General features: G+C 33.0%; 3 protein-coding genes across 14 annotated transcripts in view; all 3 read left to right on the forward strand.

The window, feature by feature from the left end:
• The window catches only part of LOC122712842 (protein phosphatase PP2A 55 kDa regulatory subunit), a 29,887-nt gene extending 24,467 nt beyond the window's left edge, over positions 1-5,420 (forward strand). For 7 of the 12 annotated variants that reach the window (XM_043932782.1, XM_043932781.1, XM_043932780.1 and 4 more), the window contains 7 exons: positions 123-220; positions 544-822; positions 1,068-1,245; positions 1,350-1,684; positions 1,756-1,971; positions 2,102-2,269; positions 2,360-5,420. In XM_043932782.1, the coding sequence (XP_043788717.1) occupies positions 123-220; positions 544-822; positions 1,068-1,245; positions 1,350-1,684; positions 1,756-1,971; positions 2,102-2,254 (1,259 nt within the window). In that variant the 3' untranslated portion in view covers positions 2,255-2,269; positions 2,360-5,420. Of the gene's footprint in view, positions 1-122; positions 221-543; positions 823-1,067; positions 1,246-1,349; positions 1,685-1,755; positions 1,972-2,101; positions 2,270-2,339 lie in introns of all 12 variants that reach the window. The other 5 variants (XM_043932786.1, XM_043932787.1, XM_043932785.1 and 2 more) reach the window with 5 other exon arrangements.
• A 2,193-nt stretch (positions 5,421-7,613) lies between these two features.
• Positions 7,614-12,791, forward strand: LOC122713036 (protein TRC8 homolog). The gene is made up of 4 exons (XM_043933162.1): positions 7,614-8,160; positions 8,265-8,654; positions 9,103-9,473; positions 9,863-12,791. The coding sequence occupies exons 2-4, from the start codon at positions 8,375-8,377 to the stop codon at positions 11,195-11,197; spliced, it is 1,986 nt and encodes a 661-aa protein (XP_043789097.1). The 5' UTR covers positions 7,614-8,160; positions 8,265-8,374; the 3' UTR covers positions 11,198-12,791.
• A 212-nt stretch (positions 12,792-13,003) lies between these two features.
• Positions 13,004-23,091, forward strand: LOC122712992 (cilia- and flagella-associated protein 61-like). Its single transcript, XM_043933100.1, has 22 exons — positions 13,004-13,071; positions 15,938-16,072; positions 16,165-16,325; positions 16,432-16,558; positions 16,805-17,142; positions 17,210-17,434; positions 17,505-17,752; positions 17,834-18,087; positions 18,165-18,381; positions 18,483-18,730; positions 19,946-20,134; positions 20,190-20,312; positions 20,403-20,515; positions 20,581-20,732; positions 20,807-21,014; positions 21,106-21,275; positions 21,502-21,714; positions 21,788-21,892; positions 21,957-22,034; positions 22,100-22,216; positions 22,299-22,364; positions 22,430-23,091. The coding sequence occupies exons 2-22, from the start codon at positions 15,957-15,959 to the stop codon at positions 22,613-22,615; spliced, it is 3,654 nt and encodes a 1,217-aa protein (XP_043789035.1). The 5' UTR covers positions 13,004-13,071; positions 15,938-15,956; the 3' UTR covers positions 22,616-23,091.
• Positions 23,092-23,305: the final 214 nt, after the last annotated feature.

The following is a 23,305-nucleotide window of genomic DNA, read 5'->3' on the forward strand; positions in this document are numbered from 1 at the left end:
CATATTCTATTTCTCTCTTTTCTGTTATTTCTTTCTTTTTTTTTTTCGTATTATTTCTAAATATATATTTTAAATATTCTGAAATATATTGTTATAATTATTCATATTATATTCTGTTTTAGCTGATATAATTTCATGTGTTGAATTTAACCATGATGGTGATCTTCTTGCAACAGGAGATAAAGGTGGTCGGGTTGTTATTTTTCAAAGAGACCCAGTTGTAAGTTTCTTATTATTTTTAATTGTATTTATATCATATTTATTATATTATATGTTAATCTTTGCATTTTCAATTAAAAGAAACATATCATTTGAATAAAAATTTTATATATATATTAATATTGGATTATTGCCAGATTTGTATATAATATGCATATTTCTCTATCTTTAGAGAATATTGAAAGATAACTATTAAAAATATAAACGAAATAAATAAATTTTAAATATTTTTCAGTCATATTTTATGAAATTTTTTAAGTATTTTCAGTGTCTACAAATAAAAATATTTTTTTTTTAAATTAAAAAAATGATATTTTTATTTAGAGTAAAAACAGTATACCTCGGAGAGGTGAATACAATGTATACAGCACCTTTCAAAGTCATGAACCTGAATTTGATTACCTGAAATCATTAGAAATAGAAGAAAAAATTAACAAAATTAGATGGTTAAAAAGAAAAAATCCAGCACATTTTTTACTTTCCACAAATGATAAAACAATTAAATTGTGGAAAGTCAGTGAACGAGATAAAAGAGTAGAAGGCTATAATACAAAGGAAGAAAATGGTACAATTCGTGATCCTGCTTGTATCACTTCTTTAAGGGTAAATACTAAGTATATTTTTATTATTTGCTAATTTGATAAATTAAAATTATAATAAATTATATATAATAAATTCATCTTTAATTCTATCATTTTATTTTAAATTTATACATTGTTATAATTTTTTTTTATACTATTGTGTTTTTAACAAAAATATTTTCAATGGGAGTATGGTCAAGAAGTTCAAATATGTACATAATGTTATGAGACTATTATCATATATTGAATACTTACTTGTTGACTTAGGTTCCAACTATAAAGCCAATGGAATTAATGGTAGAAGCATCTCCAAGAAGAATATTTGCCAATGCGCACACCTATCACATAAACAGTATAAGTGTCAACAGTGATCAGGAAACATACCTCAGTGCTGATGATCTTAGAATTAATCTTTGGCACCTTGAGATCACAGACCAGAGTTTTAGTATCCTTTTTCTGTGTCACTTAGTATTTATTTTATTTTTATTTTTTATAATAAAAATAAATCTATCTCTTCCTATCTGTTGTTTTCCTAACAATAATATACAGATATAGTAGATATTAAGCCAACTAATATGGAGGAGCTAACTGAAGTAATAACCGCTGCGGAATTTCATCCGGCAGAATGTAATGTCTTGGTATATAGTAGCAGTAAAGGAACAATTAGACTTTGTGACATGAGATCTGCTGCGCTTTGCGACCAACATAGTAAGCTCTTTGAAGAACCAGAAGATCCAACAAATAGAAGTTTCTTCTCTGAAATCATTTCCAGTATAAGCGATGTAAAACTTAGTAATTCAGGAAGATATATGATCAGTAGAGACTACCTCAGTGTGAAAGTGTGGGATTTACAAATGGAAACAAGACCTATTGAATGTTACCCTGTATGTAATAAAAATTGAAATATAAATTTTATATATTTAACGTAAAATATTTATCAATTACATTATTATAGGTACATGAATACCTAAGATCAAAGTTATGTTCATTATATGAAAATGATTGTATCTTTGATAAATTTGAATGTTGTTGGAGTGGTAATGATTCTGCTATTATGACGGGTTCATACAATAATTTCTTCAGAGTATTCGATCGTACGACTAAACGTGATCTCACATTGGAAGCAGCACGTGACATTGCCAAACCAAAAACACTTTTAAAACCACGTAAGGTAAGTATAAATTTTTAAAATGAGGTATAGTTAAAATAATAAATAATAAAATAATAAAATATACGTACAATTATAAATAAATTATAATTGTTGTAATTTATTACTTACAATATAAATATTTTATTGAAAGGTTTGTACTGGCGGTAAACGTAAAAAAGATGAAATTAGCGTCGACTGTCTTGATTTCAATAAAAAGATATTACATACTGCTTGGCATCCATCTGAAAATGTAGTAGCTGTTGCTGCTACAAATAATCTCTTCCTATTTCAAGACAAACTCTAGCACATCTGTATGCAAGTATGATTTAATATTGTATTAAATTATAAATACAATTAAAAAGATACATCTTATTTAAAATATTAAAAAGATTGTTTTTCATTTCTTTAGATCATTCAACGGTATATGTTGACGTGAACAAGGCACGTTCAACTAAAAAGTCCCAGTGGAACAAGGGGTGTCTGAATTACACTGACGAAAGTTGACTATTTTAATAGTTGACTGACTGAAAAGTGGTGTACGTAGCGCCGTCCACACAGCTCACATATTCATACACACTATGTATACACAGAGACATACAGAATTGCACGTAACACCTTGTCGCGCGTATATATGTGTATAAATACATGCAAGCAAAGACGCATAGTTCTCCAAACTATTAAATTCCGCTAGTTAAAATAAAATGCACGGAATCATTGCCTATTGATGAAAAAAAATGTACAGTTTAATCAATCAATAGACTCGTGTTGGCGGTTATTATTTAACTATTTTAATAGAAGATTAATACTTTCAGTTTGCTTGTATCATAGAAATTTTGATACCATACAACTTAAAGTGTTTTTTAACATAGGTGATTTTTCTACGTATGGAATGATATATGTAAAAGAAAATGCATCAGTAGGACCAAGTGCATAGAATTAAAAGTTACTAGATGCGATAAATGTATCCTCGTAATTATATATCTTTGCTTAATAATTTTTCAAGTAAAATGCCTAGATATGCAAAATTAAATATAGGGATGATTATATGTGCCAATAAGATTACAGATCTACAGCTCATTTATTCTAATTAATTCAATATTCTTTGTTCAATAAGTTTTTGCGCAGTAAAATTTTAATTACTTCAAAATAAATTTTTTTTTTTATCGACAACTCCTGATAATTATCAAATCTATTGCTGATGTTAGTATTTTCATAATTGTTGCATTTAAAGTATACTATCAAATATATAAAAAAAAATCCGAGCTTTTGATAATTTTAATTAGTCTTTTATTTTTATTACCTACTAAAAAAATATTAAATAGTAAGCCTATATTCTTGTCATTATTTTTTTGAATGAAATATCACATATTCATACTATGGTATGTCAGTTAAAGACAAATATTCGCCGATACGAGTCAAAATATAAAAAGACAAGATAAATTCATCGTCTACTAAAAGTTCGGAGAAAAATTAATATCAATGCATTGTATACACTAAATGATAAACAGTAAATGATATAGGTGTAAAGCACCATTCGTCAGTTGCCGCTTTCTAATAAAAAAAATAAAAAAAATAAAAAAACTCAATAAAGAAATATAAAAAAGTTGTGGTAACTATAAGTGGAATACAGATTTTCTAATATTTCTTATTGACAACTTATTAACACTTATACACTTACACATATAAGCAGCGATTTCGTACACAAATAAAAATAAAATAAAAAGTGCATTTGACGATGGTAAGCTGCGCTTGCAGAGTTTATGTAAATTAAATATGTGCTGAATAATATATATATATATTATATATATATATATTTTAGCGGAATATAACGTCAACATTCGTAAAATTTATGGGAAATAAAATTCGATTTTGTGATTGAAACATACGCGCGGATTATCGATTGCGATCAAGGTGAATAAAATTGGACATTTTTTATCGATGAAAACCAATAGCAAAAATTATCTTAGTGACATGTACTTTATATTAATGACTTAAATTGTACATGATTGAGAATTAGAATTAATAATTTTCACGTGTACAGATAAGAATTCTTGAGTCACAAGCAAATAAACGACTTACAATACAAGCAATCATATAATTTTATATAAAAAATATATATATATATGATCGCTATGTTAAAACAGTTCTAAAAGATTCGTTCTCTCCCATCTCCTAATTTCTAATTACTTCTCCGAAAGATCTGCTATATGGCCAAAAATAAAACACACGTGATATAAAAAACTATTTTAAATTATGCGCTTTAAATGATTTCAATTAATCATTAATCATATTCTTATTCAAATGATATTAAGTCTTAAGTTTTAAATATCAGAAATAATAAATTAGGTATTTTATGCGCTGAATTTCGAAGTCCAATTTAATTTAAAAATATTATATATTACCACGTTTCTTGCAACGTAGTTTTCATGTGTCTAACAAAAAAAAAAGGAAAAAACATTTAAGAAATTTAGTTGCCCTATTTCTATATTAACGTAAAAGCAATAATAAAAGAAAAAAAAAAATAACCTTTATAATTTTATGCAATACAACGCATAAAATATAATAATTATGTATCAAACCAGGACTATTATTCAGTATCTTTGTAACAAGATATTTAGACAATTGTGAATGTTCACGATAAAAAGGAAGCGAAAAGACGCACGAAAATTAAAAATTAAAAAATCATAATTGATAAGCCGTAATAGTAATTTTGTTTTCAAAAAGATATAAGCGAAGAAACCGTGAACTTCGTTCTAATCGAACAAAACGTAGACTTATTTTTACAATTAAGTAATATTAATATTATTACTGCTATTATTATAATTATTATTATTATAATTATTACTATTATTATTATAGGGACTCTGCGTAACTTGTTTGTTTTGTTAACTGCTATGCAGGTTTAGTCACGGTGATGACGACTTGATCTGTTCGGTAAATTAGATAGCATGATGATATAATTAATTACAAATCGTGTTAAATGACCGGAATAAAATGATACTTGTTCGCGCAGTAAAAAGTTTTACGGAAACCGTTATATTCCGAAACACTTGAAGTATGCAACGAAGAGCCCGGGGCTCCCGTTAGATCTTTCTTTAATATTTGTAAAATGGAATGCTAACGGGATCGATGAATATGAGACAAGTGAAATATAGCAAACTATCAAAAATAATGGATTATATTGATTTAAACTAACTAGGTATAAAATTTATTTAAAAGAAAATGCAATTTGTATCCGCTTGCTTGATATGTGAGGTAAAATGGAGGTCTCGTATGTATGGATCCCTTCAAAAAACATTTTGAATATTAAAAAATGCCTTACAACTGGTCGTATCATCGCTGCATCCGTGCATCGGACAATCCGAATTGACATAAATGAAGATAAAAAAAATCGCTGAGCAGAGTAGAATTTTGGCACGCAGGACCTGTCTCGTTGTGATATAATAAACGTCATTGTATTACTAGCCGAATGTTGAAACTCTATTTTTATTAAGGTACCATGTATTATTAGTCCATATTTAGCGATTTTATAGTGAATACATATAAGTCTTTTTACCTGTCTTGCGTGAAATATAATGAAACAAAATTCCAATAGCGAGACTCAAAATATTCGAAAGTTTATTTGTATAAGATTTATCTGTATAAGATTGATTCATATTTTTCTTAATTATTGTTCTATAATTCATTTCTTCTCGCTAAAACACGCAATTAGGTAAAAAGAACAATTATGGTATCCATTGTCAGATGTTAAGATGAATCGTGCCATAGAATGTTATGCGTAAAGAATACTGTCATTTTTACTGTCTGTTTTATATTGTATTCTATTATCTTTTCAGCGGGAAAAAACAAATCGAGAAAAAAACATTTGAGTTCTTTTCGAGATTTTCAAAATTAATTACGTCTGTTTGCACGGTACAGATCTTTACGAGAAATTTACGTTACAAAAATGTAAAAGATCACAGAACTGATGTAATTTGAAGAAAGCGTAAGGCATCTAGATAGTGAGAAGAATGATGTAAAGCATAAATGAGAAAATAATGAGCAAAACTGTCGAAATCGAGTAATAATAATTTTCACTCCTGGTTTTGACTCTCATTCAACCTGATCGTAATTGCTTCTAAAAAAACGCTTGGAAAAATCTTGAAAATGTTCGACTAATATATTTAATATTCGAATGTCTTCAAGATTACCGAGTTTATTTTGTACCGTATAATGTGCCTCAAAAATGCCAACGTTTCCAAGAGCGAATGGCAATTTACACTCAAGATAGCAGTTGATTTGTTTGAAAAAAAAGAAAGAAATAATAAAAGTAAAATCGAATTAAATGCTGCGAGCGCAAACATTGTCAATGAGATTTATCATAAATAATTAGAACGGTGTCAGAATAAAGGCGAAATGAAGAGTATGGATTTACAATAGAAATTATAAATGAAAAGACACTTGTTCTATGATGTAGCATTATAATAGCATATGCAAGCGCATTACGATTCGAATATTTCAGAAAAAACGAATGAACACTGCGCCGAGATATACATAGATAAGTTATATGGTAGCTAGTTCTGAATGAATGACAGTATGAATATTCTGTACTCTGCACGTATGTCTCGTTGCATGCCTGTAAAGAGCAGAAGGAAGCCTCAATCATATAATCATTTATTTATCTTATTTCGGGATAAAATAACATATGCATTTAAACGTTGAATATATCAGATATATAAAAAAAGAACACGAAAGAAATGAGTGAATTTTATTTTCAAATAGTATTATAATTTTTAGATATTATTTACAATTTTATATTTTCTCATAATTTTCTTCTATTTTATATATATATATATATATATATGTATATGTNGGGGAATATGAATTTTATATATAAAAAAGATGTACCTCCAAAAAAAAACATATTCAACGTTATTAAAAATGCATTTGCATTGCTTTCATTTAAAATCGATAATATGCTTCCAAAACCAATTGAAATTTGATTTTAATCTCCTCATTCCTATTCCTTCTTTTATTATCAGTATCTTATCATTACAATCACCATCTTTTATTTTCGTGAGCGAACGATAAAGAGAGTAAATGATATTATTAACAATAAAATTATGAATTTGCATAATAAAATTATCAATATTAAATCTATAATTGTGAACATATATATATCTTTTTCTACTGCATGTACGTTTTGTATTTAGCATGTGATTTGTGGTAGGTAGAACATAATTTGAAGAAAAATAATGATTTTGCATGTATCGTTACATTATTTTTACTTGATACTATATTTCCTATTTAATAGTGAATGATATAGTATATATTATATCTAGTAATCAATTTAAAATCATAATTTTATGAACAACATTCTATCTTTTTTATTTTATTTTTATTTATAAATTTATTTTCAAATGATTTTAATAATTAATAATATAATGCAGTAATATTGATAATACAACAATATTTTTTGTTTTTAATTTGATAGATATAATTATATATAATATATTATTAAAATTTGTTATAAATTATAAACTACATCAAATATGATGTACATATATATATATATATATATATATATATATATATATATATATACATACATATATATACTAGTGTATAGATATAAAGTTAAAGTAATGTAACGCCATCTGATCAAATCGTTCAAATTCTCCGTGCATGTTTCCCTTTAACCTCCAAAGTATACGTAACAGTGTTTTACGTTAGAGAAAATTACGCGTATTTTAAAAACGTAGTTTAATCTAAATCTCGCCTCAATCAAGTGTTTTTATTATTGTCATCGTATATGAATAATAGATATTAAGAATTATAAGTAGAAGTGAGTAGAAAGAAAAGACCTTTGACAGAAATTCGAGGGCTAAAAATTTACGTATTCTGCCTGTTGTTGCAATATTCTCGCACTATGATAAAATCCTATTAATAATATCTACAAACGATTCAGTTCACATTGTAAACAGCAACTAGGGAAGAATAATCGACAAACTTTTATTGCTATATACTTCTGGATTTCTGCAATATCCTTTTATCTAAATCGTTATCTAAATCATTTTTTCGTTACTTCCCTTTGTTAATTATAAACAAATTACAGTTCACAATTCTTAGAATGTTTTGACTTAGTCGCTTTTCAATGACAAAAATTATTCCAATTATTAATTAAACTCGTATTTCGAGAATATGATACCTGTGAATTTTATAATTTCAAAGGTAAGTTTGTACATAATTTAACATTAATAATTTTTTAAACATAGAAAATTAATTTTAACTTACACTTTAATTTACACTATAAATTTAACATTTTTTATATTTAGGTATTAAACAAATTGAATTAAATTGCTTTGGAAAAATTCAATCATTAATTTTTATAAGGATAAAATATTATCTTTAAAATCTATTACAAAAGATAAAAATTTAAAAAATAATGGATACATCAATGCGTGAAAAACTACTTACTTTTGCGGATGTTATGATTAGAGTTCCACCTTTATTTATCATAGATGAATTACTTAGAATTGGACTTGGATTATCCAATGACAATGTAGTGCTTTATAGCACAGAACGTGGTTTTAAGATATCAAGAGTTTCAGACAGCATTGTAAATTCAATAATACCTACTTCATTGTTACAACCATTTGACTTTGAATATTTTGCTTATAAAATGCATTTTATAATGGCATTGAAGTTTTTATGTTGCTGTTTGGGTAAGATATTATATACATTTAGAGATTCTTGAATATAATATATTTTATTGTTTAAGCAAAGATATTTAGCAATTTTATTTTATTAGAGAATGAGATAAATTTTTTTTTAAACTTAATGAAAAATAAAACATATTGTTTATAATATAATTAGGTTCAAAATAATAAAATTTATTATAGAAATTTTATATTCAAAGTTATAAAGTTGATTTCAATAGATTAGTATATTTTAAAAAGAAGCAAACTTTATAATATAGCATTCTTAAAGTATATATAAACCATTAATTTATAAATCATAAAGAATTAATATAAAAAGTTAAAAATTATTTTATTCTTTTTTCTTTTGCAATTTTAAATGTTTTAAAAAATAAGAAATATAAAAATAGAAATAATGTTACAGTTAAAATTAAAATAAAAATCAATGGTTCATTGTTAAATATTTATTTTTCAGGATATATAGCTGCAATATGCATATTTATGTTATGGACAAAACATCTAATAATTGTATATGTATACTTAATATCAGTAGGGACAATATTTATATCCTATTGGTCAAATATTAGTACAATGAAAGCTATTATTACATATGTGAGCACACAACGTGAATACACAACTAGTATACTTGATGATATTTTGACTCTTGATTTAAAATATATCTTAGACGAAGGACCAGGTTTCTTAATAATTCAGAATTATGTACTACAATGCTTATTAGCTAGCATTTTTTGTTATATTCATCTTGCACCAAGACATCCGATTCTGCAAAAACTTCTTGTATTAAGTTTTATGGCACCGCCGATCTTGGGCATTTGTCCATTGCCGGTAAGTTATGAAGTTGAAGTTCATATTTCTAAATACATTTTCAAAACTACTTTATCACGAATTTTAATTATACATTTTATAACATCTCTATTGAATAATTATGAACAATAGGAAAAGAAAGAAAAAGATTTAAATAATGAAGCGATCTTTCGAGAACTTTATTTTCAATTTAATTTAAATCGATTTAAATTGCTAATATGCTTCGACGTAGTTCAATTAAAAACAATTGCATGTTGAAAAATAGATTTTTATATTTACATATTTGTATATAGAATACTTCGATATACATGTACATTATATAATGTTTCTCATATTTTCAAATATCACGTATAAAATATAAGTCATTTCTACATTTATGTACATATTATTAAATATTCATAACTTTTCAGACGCAAGTTCTCTATCATGTGCCAGTATTCGCAGCTCTTCTTCCATTAGCTGTATGTAAATTTGTTATTTGGTACAATGGAATTACTATGTTAAACACGATTTATATGGGTTATCAACATGCACGTAACTTCATAAGCAATTACGGTTTATCCGCACTTGCCGAAACCGAATGGATCCGATTGAACGTTCCGTGTGTATTACGTATGTTTTGGATGCTAAGAGTTGGAGGACAAGTGTTTCAGATCCTTGGAAATCATTACGGTGAAGAGACGTTTACCTATTACGTAATGATTAGAAGTTTATTAGTCAATGGTTGCGAAACATTGACGGCCGTCTTGGGAATGACAAGTATAATTTCATTTATTTGCGATTATATCGGATGTTTCTTTCAATGGGTGTTGCTCACGGAAGACGAAGACGAGAAGAGTATCGGTACTGTGTCCGCAATTTTATTTTATGTGCTGGCCTTGCAAACTGGATTAACAAGTTTGGATAGAGAGAAACGTTTGGTCAGATTGTGTCGTAATTTTTGTTTATTGTTTACGGCTGTTCTACATTTTGTCCACAATATCGTAAATCCACTTTTGATGTCACTCAGCGCTTCGCATAATCCAGCACTTCATCGACATATTCGTGCTTTGGCAGTTTGCGTATTTTTGATACTATTTCCAGTGTCACTCTTAGTATATCTTTGGTCCCATTATACTGTAAACACGTGGTTACTTGCGGTATCGGTGTTTAGTATCGAAGTGATTGTAAAAGTGCTAGTTTCGCTCGCTATCTACTCTTTGTTTCTGATCGATGCTTATCGTAGCGTATTTTGGGAACAACTTGATGATTGCGTATATATAATACGATCTTTCGGTAATACGGTCGAATTTACATTTGGTATTATTCTCTTCTTCAACGGATTTTGGATGTTAGTGTTCGAATCTGGTGGAGCAATTCGAGCCATTATGATATGTATCCATGCCTATTTTAATATATGGTGCGAAGCAAAAGCCGGTTGGAGCGTGTTCATGAAACGTCGATCAGCCGTTAACAAAATCAATTCTCTGCCCGAAGCAAAGGCAGAGCAGCTTCGAATGCTGGATGATGTTTGCGCTATTTGTTATCAAGAGATGCAAAGTGCCAAGATCACGCGTTGCAATCATTACTTTCATAGCGTCTGTTTGCGAAAATGGTTGTACGTTCAAGATCGTTGTCCACTTTGCCACGATGTATTGTATAAAGTTGAGAATTCGCAAAACAAAAGCAACGAGATTATCCCCACCGAACAACGGGTAGTGGCAGATGCTGAAGACAATGTTCCCGGAGTGAACGAAGATAGGTGAAAAGACGAATAATTTTAATAAATGATAAACTGTTAAGAGTCGAAAATTTAAAGTCATAAAATATCGATCTCCGAATATCTTGCCTAAAAAAAAAAAAGTTTCGTTTCCTGTAAGTCGCTCAAATTTCAGTAATTTGATACGATTTACTTCAAACGTTTCTCGATAATGTTGAAGTCTGTTAAAAAAAAAAAAAAAAAAAAAAAAAANAAAAAAAAAAAAAAAAAACAATAAGGAATTCCATCGTGAGAAAAACTCCGTTACCATTTAAATTTAGCTTATAAGAATATTTCTCTTATGATACCTACTGGTTAGAATCAAAAATTATATACATGTGATTTGCTTTTATACTTTCTCGAACATAAGCAACGCTCAAGCTTCCGTGCACTCATTCTGCTTATTCTTCCATTTTATAATCTTCTACTATTCTATAAATCAATATATTCCATTGATTTAAATTGAAAAGTTCGTATCGCTCGTATCGCATTACAGAATAAACGTCCCTGGATACGACCAACCGAATTATCGTGTATTTTATTGAATATGCGAAATACTTTACTTTGAGCTTTCATCGTCAAATGAAAGGTGATAATGTGAGAGATAATGATAATAATATGATCATAAAATCATAGTAGATATAAATGTATAAGTGTTAAGTACACGAGATATTCCATATATATATATATAAATATATATATATATATATATACATATAAGTTGCATACGGAAATTATCGTAAGTAATTTGTAAGCTCATTTCTCGTGTTATAACAATAATAAAGTTATGATATTAATACGATTAACCTTTTTTCGAAATCGATAGAGGAAAGCAAACACATAATTCTACACGTAATAGAATATAGTCAAATGATCAGTTTTGGTATCAAATTAATATATAATAAATATAACATATGCTATTTTCTATCTCAAATGCGCGTATTTTACTTCTTCCAGATACGTTCACTTTATCAAGGATATATGCAAATTTTTTTTTTTTTTCTTTTTAACTTTAATCACTTTCTCTGTCGTTTCGAGTTAAATCCATAAGCATCTGTGATAGTTAGATAACAGCGAAAATTATAAGTTTTCTAATTTATTGGAAATCATTGTTTACTTATCATATTACATTTAATAACGATTGTACGGAGTCTTATTTGTAAGATTTGAGCATATGTAATAAATCTTATATTTTTAAAGCGTCATCCTTACTTCAATATCCTGATTGGTCACGTGTACAATATCAATAGGAAGAATTTCTAGCTACGATTTAGCTCGCAAATTATTCTCTGCACGTCTGTAAAATTAGAGCAATTCGAACGCGAATGATACGAACTAAGCGAAGGGCGCATTATCGTATGTAGTTACCAACAGCGCGGCCAATTTTAGATTTCCTATGATTTCGTTGCTTCTTAATTTAACTTAATCAGATGCAGACTAAACAAACGTCAAAAGTGAAAAAAAAATGCGAATAAACGTCACGTTTCAAAATGCAATTTATGTCCTCCTTTTGTATAATTTCACTCAACGATAATCAATGATGTTAAAAAAGATATCTAAAAAAAAAAAAAAAAAAAACAAACCAAAATTAATAGATAAAATAAAATCAGGAAGAGAAAGTAAGATGTTTAAAGAGATGCAAAGAGAATTTGTTTACTTCTCGTTTTCGACTCGAATCCATTTAATGGTAGGTAAGTAACTTACTTTCCCAGCCTGTTCCCCACTCCTCCTCTCTGAACTTTTTTTACATTGCAGTTGCAGACCGCTGCCCGATCTTCGAAACTCCGCTACTTGATCTCAGTCTGGTGCGCACCGCCACTGAGTGAGGGTGTCAACGTTTGTTTTATTCGAAACGACAAACCGACCTAGAGAGATCAACAGGTAAGATAGAATCAATTTTTCTCAAGCTCTGGAAATTCGAATACGATTGTATATATACAATATCGACGAGGTTTGAGACTCTATTTATAATATTTAATTGAGTAAAGATTAATTTTTTTCTTTATAGCTCGTGTTAAGATCAAGTATATATACGTATGTACACTATACCACGTTAATCGTTATCAAATCAAAACGATTAGATCGAAATAGATAATTTAAATTGTCGAAGAGAAAGAGAGAGAATATTTAGAACGTTTTCGAGACAAATAAAATTAGTCTCGACTCACTAACTTCCACACTCCATCGAACGCGTTAATTAACTTACTATACCTGAATATATATAGATAAGAAGACCAATGACGTAATGACACACCACGTTTACTGCGACGTATTACCAAATCGAATGAACATATTATTCGAAAAATCGTGCGAAACGCATCCCCAGCGAAGCGAAAACTTGGATTATTATTTTCCCGGGGCAAAAAATCCAAGCCTTTGATTCGTATCGCGTTGATTCATGCGTTGCTGGGTAACTGCGGATACTCGAAGAATTGTGGGAACATTGGCGGAGTAAAAGTAAAGGAGCTGCGTCGGTTTCGCAAGTCGGAAATTCGTACACGCAGTGGTTGGTCTGACGTAATAAAACTCGTTACGAGTCGTTGCGTGTTCAATGGTCCATATTGCGCGTTATTTCTCAAACGAATCTAGTATCGATCTCGCTGATTTAGCTATTCCCGTTGAATTATCGCGAGAATTTTTTCGATTCACGAATCATAACATCAGCGCGGATGGAAAAAGAATCCTTGGCCCGATGCTTCCGCGTTTCTTGCAGTTATTAATAAAAGCCCGTTTCTGTGTACACCGCGCTTCTTCGGCGACGATCTCACGGCTTGTAATCAGTCGGCGGATCTCCAGTCGAGCTAATTAGAAACTTACGAAGAAGAGGTTTCTGTTGGCAATTCTGTTCTTAAAAGCGAACAGAAGAGATTGATTATCGATAAATCTGAAAATAATCAAACCATCGTTGCATTGTGCGTATGCACGATATTTTTTATCTTCAATATCGTCCATTCTTTCAATTATTTTTAATTATTTATTTTTAATTTTAAATAGTTTAAACGAATCCGCAATCGATCATCGCGCAATATTAAATATTTCATGGTAAAAAAGAAAAAAAAGATACAAGAAAAAATCTCAATTATATTATAGAAACTGTAACAATTAAAAGCAAATAAATATAAAAGTGAAATAAAAATGCTCATAAATAGATCATAAAAAATTTAAATCAACAAATATGATACATATATAAACAATTAAACGAAAAATGTAACGATATATATTCTTTATATTTAACTTCGTAACTTAGTAACGACAACAAGTGAAAAGATAGACAAATTAAAGCGAAAAGTAAGTCCGCCTCGAAAAGCAGGCCTGGGTGCCAAAATGGCTCGAGCCAGGTGTGCATTTTTGAGGCTGCATATCGTGACACAAGCCGTTGTTGTTGCATGACGCGAATCGTTACCGAGTCCTTGGTGAAGCTTGATTTACCACCGTGCCCGAGAGAAATCGATATCGCCTTTTAAGCTCGATGAACGGGGAAGACTTAGGATATGTAACGGACGAAAACTGCAGCGAAGCAATGTATCGTAACGGTCGTGTCGGTTTATCGTCGATTGCGTTGCGGATCGAGCACGTGCCAGTCGCTTTGCCAGCACCAAGTGTGCAACGTAAATGGATTTCGCGATGCGTGCACGTTGCGACCGGAAAAACAATTTGATCGTTCATTCGAACTAGTTAACTTCGATTCTATTCTCGTATAATTTGCATATTATTTCAATTCTCTTTATTCAAATTTACGATTCAATTTTTTTCCTTTCTTTTTTCTTTTGTAAATTTGAATATTTAAAACGTGTTCATTTATGACACGAATTTTTTTCGAAGAAATATGAAAGAAAAAGTCCTTGACTTTTTTGCTTGGTTGGATTTCTTGTTGCGATTTTTCTACGATTATTTTCTACGCTCGCCTTTCAAAAATTAATAAAACCGAATTTCTTCGAATTTTTTTTTTACGCCTCATCGAACGCGTCGATCACTTCTGTTTTCGTTATTTCCTCTCGAAGATCGAGCGAGGCCATTGTGAACGTGGCTTAACACTTGGACGAGAAGAAAGCCGAGTTACAAGAAGGGTACTAGCGAGCAGCGAGAACACGAAGCAATTACTTTGCCCCTCCGTTTAAATCGTTCGAGGAGTTTCGTTATTACCTTTTTTGCGGGCATTAAAGTCGGTCGCCTTATTGGGCGCATACGGTAAGCCTCTCTTTTTCCCACGATTATTCCATCTTCGATCGATAAATCTTCCATTTTCTATGCAATCGTTGCATCAACGATCGTTCATCGGTTCATCATTGCTTCCTCCCCGTCGATCGATTTATTATTTCTCCCTTCCCTTCTGAATATAGTCCCCAAAGCTAATTATCCACCATTTAAATCGGTCGATCGCTCGAAGTGAATCGAGAGATAGATTTCGGTTTCTTTCGAAAGATTTATCCATCCGTTGGTTGTGCAACATGATGAACATATGGATCGGCAATCCGGAGCAATATTTCCTCGGCAAGAGGAGTAAGGAACCGGCGGCGAAGATCATCGGCTCGAGGGCAATGGAGCACGCCGATCTGCCTAACGTGGAACGATTGATACGGCCGGAAACGTATGAAATTTTCGGGGACTTGAACATCGAACGTATCTTGTAATGTCTCTCGCCTGAGTTGTATTGTAGCCGTGTGTAATCGTACGAAAAATTTCTGAAAAAATAAATACAGAAGGAGGTAACGGGAAGGGGGGGATGGGGGACGTTGATAATTTGCAGCGAAACCAGTTGTCACTCGATGGTGCAGTGGAACGAGAGAGGCGAGATCGTTTCGGGCATCTGCATCTGCAATTATCCGAACGTGCCGTCGGTGATTCCGGAAGATTGGATAAATTGGTTGTACGCGTTGTACAGGTAAACGGAGCGGACACTTGTTTGGCTCGAACATGGGGGAAAAGGAGGAGGAGGAGAGAGATGTTTGCTTATCGGGATTTCGTTTGAAAAAGGCCGCAACAAGTGTCGGAAAAGAACTCGATGTTCGTGCACATGCTCGTCTGGGACAGCCGATACACCGGCCACTTCTTCGAAAAACTCCTGTGCGGATTGTTCGATGTCACCTCGTATTTGGAATACGTACTCATCGTGATTCCTCCTCGGATCATTCTCAGTGAGCATATATATATATAGATAGATAGATAGATAAATAGATAGGGATAGATAGATAGATGGATCTCTCGGTTATTCATCGTTCATTATCGTTATTACTATTGCAGACGACATTTTCGAGAAACAGATGATCAGGATTCCGTTAAATTCTGAGAATGACCATCCCTCGTACCAATCCGTGTACATGAGCGATCGTTTTCTGAAAAAACCAAGGTTGAAAATTCGCCGCGTAGTGTAAGTTTCTTTTTAAACGAGCGATTTTTTTTTTTTTCTATTACTAATTTATAACGATCAAAGGATCGTTAAATAATATTGATCGGAAAATTAACGATCTTTGAATCGTTGTAGTGCATTTTCGGAGAGAAAAAGAAATATAAGTGGAAAAGTTTGAATTTTTATTTTAAAAACTTTAAATTCCTTTCGAATTTAATATTTATAATATTATATCATTTCCGTTCCATTTTCTCGATCACGCGACAGGGAAGAGGATAACGACGACGTGGTGTCGATCATCGACGCCGAAACGCCTCTGTTGAAAGAGTTTTACGGTGAATTTTACGTGAGCGAGATGGTTCGTAACCCCGACGGTTGTCGAAAATTGATCATCTCCGAGGAGGACGACAGGGCAACCGGTGTGATGTTCATTAATAAGAACATAGACGTGGACACACTGATCAACAATTTCCAGTTGGTGCCGTACAACGGCCTTAAAAAACCCCACAAGAAAGATGTACTCCCGGAGGAATATATGAGGCCTGACAGCGAGACGTTCTTCTCCTTTTTCACAAAGAAATCTTGGGATATTGATTCGGAAGGGTTCGGATAACAGTATTTATAGGCAATTTGTCTTCGGTAGATCTAACCACTAGCCCCACTTTTGGTAATATTCGAACCGCGTTAGATCCTCCGTGATAATTTCTCCGGAAGAAAGCGTGGAAGAGATCGCAGAACAGGCTACAGAACAACCGGTGGAAATAAAAGATGAAAAGATGGATCCGTCGACGATAAGTTTCATCAATGATCTTGCAGGGATAACTCGTCAATTTAGCATGTACTACGAGTCGAAAATGGAGTCGAGCGCGTTCGTCGAGTCGTTGTTCCACGTTCCACGTGAGTTGATAAAGAGCAGAGAAAAAGAAAAAGAGGAGGAGAATGATTTTTTTTTTTTTTTAAAACGAAGGACAGACGATGGTTACCAGCATAATCGAGGACATACAATTGGAGGACATCTATATTCCCGAACAGCCGGTTTACCACGGCCAAGTGAACGCGTTCGTTCTCGAGATTTACGCGATGAAACAGAAAATGAAACTTCGGGAAAGCAGGAATTTCATCGAGGCCGCGTTCGAGAGCTTTCCGGATTTGGAATATTGCGTGATCCTTTTGCCCTCCAATCACGTTTTCATCCCTCTGCTCCATCATTTCGTGGTACGAAATTCGATTCCTTTTCAACGATAAGCTTATGTATATTATAATCGAAATTGATCGATCGCGTACATTTTTCAACAGCGGGTGTCTCCGAAGTGCAACAAAGATTATCCAATGAGTTTGTATGTAACGCATCGTGCCGCTCTTCTGGGTAAGATATCGCTCCGCGCTGGCAAGCCTCTCGACAAGCTGTTATTGAAGAGATTTTTAAAAAGGATTCGAAAATCGGAGTACGTTCTGCACGATTTCGATAAAGCGACGATTAAGAAACGATCGGACATGTATTCTTACATCTTCAAGTGGAACAACATAATTATCGGTCTTATAATTATTTGGTAAGGAAATTTATTCCTTTTTCTTTCTACGAAATTTTTGAGAGAAAAATAGTTTGAAATGATGAATTCGACACCAGCGCCGAGAACGAGACCTCGTACATCAAGCGACGTTATCACATCGAGGATTACATAGCGATACAAAATATCCCACCCAACGCTTACGCCCGTATCCTCCATTTCATCCTAATGCCAATCTTCTCCATTCACATACCATACATCATCAGCGAGATTTCACGTCTGAGCGGCTTCGTTGTCTTTTACTATCGACTCGAGGAGAGTTCGTTGAGCACGCTAGTAAAAAAAAAAAAAAAAAATTTGAAATCAATACCTTATGAAATCACAAAATTTCAATTGATAATAAAAGAAAAGAATATATGTCGTCACATCGTTTTCAGACACGTATGCATCCCCTGGCGATATGCTTGACCGTAATGATCCCCGTGTATCCCCGGCGAAGAATAAAATATCGGTATCGTAATCTAATCGAAACGGACAGGAAACCTAAAAAAGAAACCGAACCTTTCTCGCTCTTCTTGACGACGCCAAGATTGTCCATGATGCTTGGTAATGTCGTTGATTCGAAGATAGTCGTCGTGGGTGCCTCGGATTGCGGCATCGCGTTTGTGGAAGAACTTGCTCTTGGGTAAAAATCAGATCAATTTTCAGACTAACTAAGAGGAAATTCTTCTATGAATTTTCAAGAATCGGCAAGATTCTCGTATAATAAATCGGAAATTTCGATTCCGAAGTGTTTCGAAAGTTTTCCAGATTTTTGTTTTTTCTTTTTTAAAAAAATCAAAATCAGAAGGTTGTCTACTATCTTCTTCTTTCGTTCGAAAGAAGGGTGTTGGAGGAAAGCTGATAAAGTTTCACAAATTTATTTTTTTAGCTGCAATTTCGTACGATTCGTGAATCTCACTTGGTGTTTCGGAATTTTTCCAGATTTTTGTTTTTTCTTTTTTAAGAAATTAAAAAAATCGGAATCAGAAGATTGTCTACTGCCTTCTTCTTTCGTTCGAAAGAAGGATATTGATAAAGTTTCACAGATTTATTTTTTTAGCTGCAATTTCATATGATTCGCGAATTTCACTTGGTGTTTCCAGATTTTTGTTTTTTCTTTATTAAAAAAATCGGAATCAGAAGGTTATCTACTACCTTCTTCTTTCGTTCGAAAAAAGGGTGTTGATAAAGTTTCATAGATTTATTTTTTTTAGCTGCAATTTCGTACGATTCGCGAATCTCATTTAGTGTTTCGGAATTTTTCCAGATTTTTGTTTTTTCTTTTTTAAGAAATTAAAAAAATCGAAATCAGGAAGTTGTCTATTTTCTTCTTTCGTTCGAAAGAAGGGTGTTGGAGGAAGGTTGGTAAAGTTTCATAGATTTATTTTTTTTAGCTGCAATTTCATACGATTCGCGAATCTCACTTAGTATTTCGGAATTTTTCCAGATTTTTCTTTTTTAAGAAATTAAAAAATTCGGAATCAGAAGATTGTTTATTACCTTCTTCTTTCGTTCGAAAGAAAGGTGTTGATAAAGTTTCATAGATTTATTTTTTTAGCTGCAATTTCATATGATTCGCGAATCTCACTTGGTGTTTCGAAATTTTTCTAGATTTTTGTTTTTTCTTTTTTAAAAAAATCATCCTTTTGTTCGAAAGAAGGGTGTTGGAGAAAGGTTGGTAAAGTTTCATAGATTTATTTTTTTAGCTGCAATTTCATACGATTTGCGAATCTCACTTGGTGTTTCGAAATTTTTCCAGATTTTTGTTTTTTCTTTTTTAAAAAAATCATCCTTCTTTCGTTCGAAAGAAGGGTGTTGGAGGAAGGTTGGTAAAATTTCATAGATTTATTTTTTTTAGCTGCAATTTCGTACGATTCGCGAATCTCACTTTGATATCGCCCAACGGTTTGCCTTACGACAATGATTACAACAATTTGAGCGATCGCATGATACCGTTCACCGGCCGATACTGCCGGAAATATCGTCGGGAGATTCCCACGCGTGTCTGGATCAACATCGTGTACGGGACGGTCATAACGATTAACAGGTAGAAAGAGAATCGATGATCGAGAATCGAGATTGCATTCTGTTATGATCAACAGGAAGGAGAAATACGTGACCGTGTTGCATCAAGGGAACATCACGTACGATTATTTGATCTTGACCTGCGGGATGCAGTACCAAAAGCCCAAGTTTTACGACGAGTTGGAACTCGAGAAGAAAGGGTAATAAACGAAGAACAAAAAAAAAAAGAAAGTAAAGAAAAATGTGGTAAAATAAATGTGGTAAAATATTGGTGATATTGGTTCGCGCAGAGAATTTTTGGAAAACGAAGTGCCTTGGAACATGTTGACGATCAACGACGATACGGAAGCGGCCGTATGCCTGGAGAAGATAAAAAGGCAGACGGAAAATTTGAAAAAGAAAAGTTAATCGATCGGGCACATGAATGGACGGAATGCTATATTAATCAATTTTCCGATTTATTTTTAGAGATTATCGTCTTTTACGGGCACAACATAGATTGCTACTGCGCTCTCCAAGGTTTGCTAGAATTCGGAGTGGATGGCTCTTGGATCACGTTGATCCATCCCCCGTTGGCCCAGTGCACGGCCAAGGACGAGGCGTTCTTCGACGACTGCGAAGTACGAGAAAATAAGCCCTCCTCGTTGTTGCCCTCCTCCGTTCGATAAACTTTGATTTCGAAATCGTGTTCAAGGTGTACACGGAAGTGATGGAGTCGATCACGAGGAGCAACATCAAAATAATCATGGGATGGGAATTGATTAATTGGAACTTGGAGAACACGTCAAATGGTAAAATGATCGAATCGATCATTATAAAGTCGAAGGGCAAGAGCAAAGTGATAAATTGCGACTTTTTAATAAACTTTTACGAAAAGACTATCGGCATGAAGATATTCTTGGGTGATTGCCAATATTTCACGTCAATCGTTAATGTATAATTTACGAGTGTTGGAGGGTTGCGTTTCACCACGATTCGATCGATCCGTTTCAGCGATCTGTAGATCCGGATTGATGTTCGACGGCCAATTGGTCATAGATTCAGACTTGAGAACGAACGATCCGTCGATCTTCGCTGCTGGCACCATAACCAAGTATTGCAGAAGGTATTACAGCGAGTCTTGGCAGCACAAAAACTTCAACAGAATCGAGATCGGCGAAAAAGTTAGTAGATCAACGTTCTACATTTCCGTACAGATCGTTCAGAGCAACGGTTCTCGAAATACGAGAATTCGCGAATTCTTTCATTCTCGAAGCTTTAACTCGAGCTTAAGAATAATTCGTCGCCCTGATAAAATGCGAATTGCAAATGAAACATGATAATAAGTGATTTTTAAGATATCGAAGATTAGGGAACCGCCTCGAATTTTAACTCGTTTGTATAATATAGTTGGCGAAAATCATTCGATCGTTCATCGAAAACGAGCATCAAGGCAAGGATCCAGCGTCCATACCATCGAAGCGTAAAGCCTTCGAGTCGGTATACGTGTTCCGATTACCATTGATAGTGGCCTGCATCGTACCCGGTGGTTATCGATTTCTTTACGTACGAAAGTGCGGTAAAAACACGCCGCGCAAGATCGCGATTCGTTTCGATATTTACGTGAGTGTTGTTGACCGATTCTTTCTTCTTTTCCGACGAAAAATCTTTCTTTCAATTGTTGCGAGTGTTTTAGGGTCAAGTGCTGATCACGGGATCGTGCAAAACCGATATGGGTTACTTTCGGATAAGATTAAATCGGTTCAACGTGATCGAGACGATAACCTGTTTTAACAAAAAGGTAAAAAGAGGGAACTCTCGTTCTTTTTTTTCAAAATTAAAGTTAGGATTAAGTTAATTTTTAGAATTTCGAAGTGGATCATATATGCTCGTTGTGGGGAAAACACGAGAGCCTGTTGAACAATTTAAAGACGCGATTCAAAGTAAGCAAAGCTTTCTCATATTCATTCTTCGAGCGTTCGAACAATGCAATTTTCTCGTGATTCAGGAATCGCTGATAGTGGACTTTTTCGAATACTTTCGGGAACCGTGGGCCCTGGCCATATTTTACGATAAATTCGACTGTCTTCGGGTGGAGAATCGTGCCACGCTCTTGTCGAAAACGGTAAGAGAGAGAGAGAGAAAAAAAAACGAAAGAAAGTGAAAGTAAAAAAAGAGAGAGAAAAAAAAACAAATATTATTTGTAGGCGATATCCGGCCAATCTTTGATTAACGATTGCATACATGCTCTAATACGGTCGAAATGGGAGGAGGTGAGTTCGAATCGAGCTTTCGAAAGCGAAACCTCTGTTAATACGTTGTGCCAACCAACATCTAGATACAAAAGAACGATCTTCAAACCATCCAATCGAGATTCGCTGGTTCCTTTTACCAACAAGAGATCGAGGAGAATCTGCTCGACTTTCTACAATTCTGCCAAGAGGATCTACCTGTGTATTGCACGCCCGATAAATTGATCGAATTATACGAAGACATCAAGGAGAGCCCACTGTACAACTTCTAAACTCTTGAGCAACCTAATTTCTATATATACATATATATATATATATATATTTTTCTTCTTCCTCTTCTTCTTCTCCTTTTTCTCGATTCAAAATAAAGAGATCGCGAAACGAGCTTCCAAGTTTTATTATTTTATACATGATTTTACGCCTCGAATTCGCGCCATGCATTTTCGATCGAGGCCCGACGGTTTCAAAAAACCGCAACGAACGTATTGGCAACCGATCGCGTTACACGTGGTGGACGAACGTTACCGACTTTTAATAAACGCCCTCGATCGTTCCATCCGCGCCTATTTACTCGGCATGCGATCCGATCTGTGGGTCAAGTTTAACATTCCGCCGTGCTGCTCCATAAACATACGGCTCAAGGCAGCGTCTACTTGCCGCCTACGCATCGTGAAACAACAAACACGTCGTCACTGAAATGTCGTGGCGTGCCTGTTTAAAGAGGCAGAATTCTCTCTCTCTCTCTCTCTCTCTCTCTCTCTCTCGTTTGTATTAGAGTGAGATCGTTGATGGGTTCGATTTGATGCTCTCTTTGGAGAACGAGAATCGCTTGATCTCGAAGAGAAAGCGTCGCATTAGAGAAGGATTAGAATCGATCGAACCGTGAAAATAATTCCACAGTGAGAAAACACGGCAGAGAAAATATACCCGTGTTCAAGTGCTCGTTGTTTATTATTAAACGT

The sequence above is a fragment of the Apis laboriosa genome, unplaced genomic scaffold (assembly GCF_014066325.1).
Source record: "Apis laboriosa isolate Shangri-la unplaced genomic scaffold, ASM1406632v1 scaffold21_cov150, whole genome shotgun sequence".
NCBI lineage: Eukaryota > Metazoa > Arthropoda > Insecta > Hymenoptera > Apidae > Apis > Apis laboriosa.

What these genes read in the sequence shown, in the direction of transcription:
- LOC122712992 (XM_043933100.1), top strand. Translation starts at nt 15,957, where the DNA reads ATGGTGCAGTGGAACGAGAGAGGCGAGATCGTTTCGGGCATCTGCATC. An exon ending in GGAAAATTTGAAAAAGAAAA is followed by an intron (nt 20,516 to 20,580) that starts GTTAATCGATCG and finishes ATTTATTTTTAG; the next exon opens with AGATTATCGTCTTTTACGGG. An exon ending in CGTTCTTCGACGACTGCGAA is followed by an intron (nt 20,733 to 20,806) that starts GTACGAGAAAAT and finishes ATCGTGTTCAAG; the next exon opens with GTGTACACGGAAGTGATGGA.
- LOC122713036 (XM_043933162.1), top strand. Translation starts at nt 8,375, where the DNA reads ATGGATACATCAATGCGTGAAAAACTACTTACTTTTGCGGATGTTATG. An exon ending in GTTTTTATGTTGCTGTTTGG is followed by an intron (nt 8,655 to 9,102) that starts GTAAGATATTAT and finishes TTTATTTTTCAG; the next exon opens with GATATATAGCTGCAATATGC. An exon ending in TGGGCATTTGTCCATTGCCG is followed by an intron (nt 9,474 to 9,862) that starts GTAAGTTATGAA and finishes ATAACTTTTCAG; the next exon opens with ACGCAAGTTCTCTATCATGT.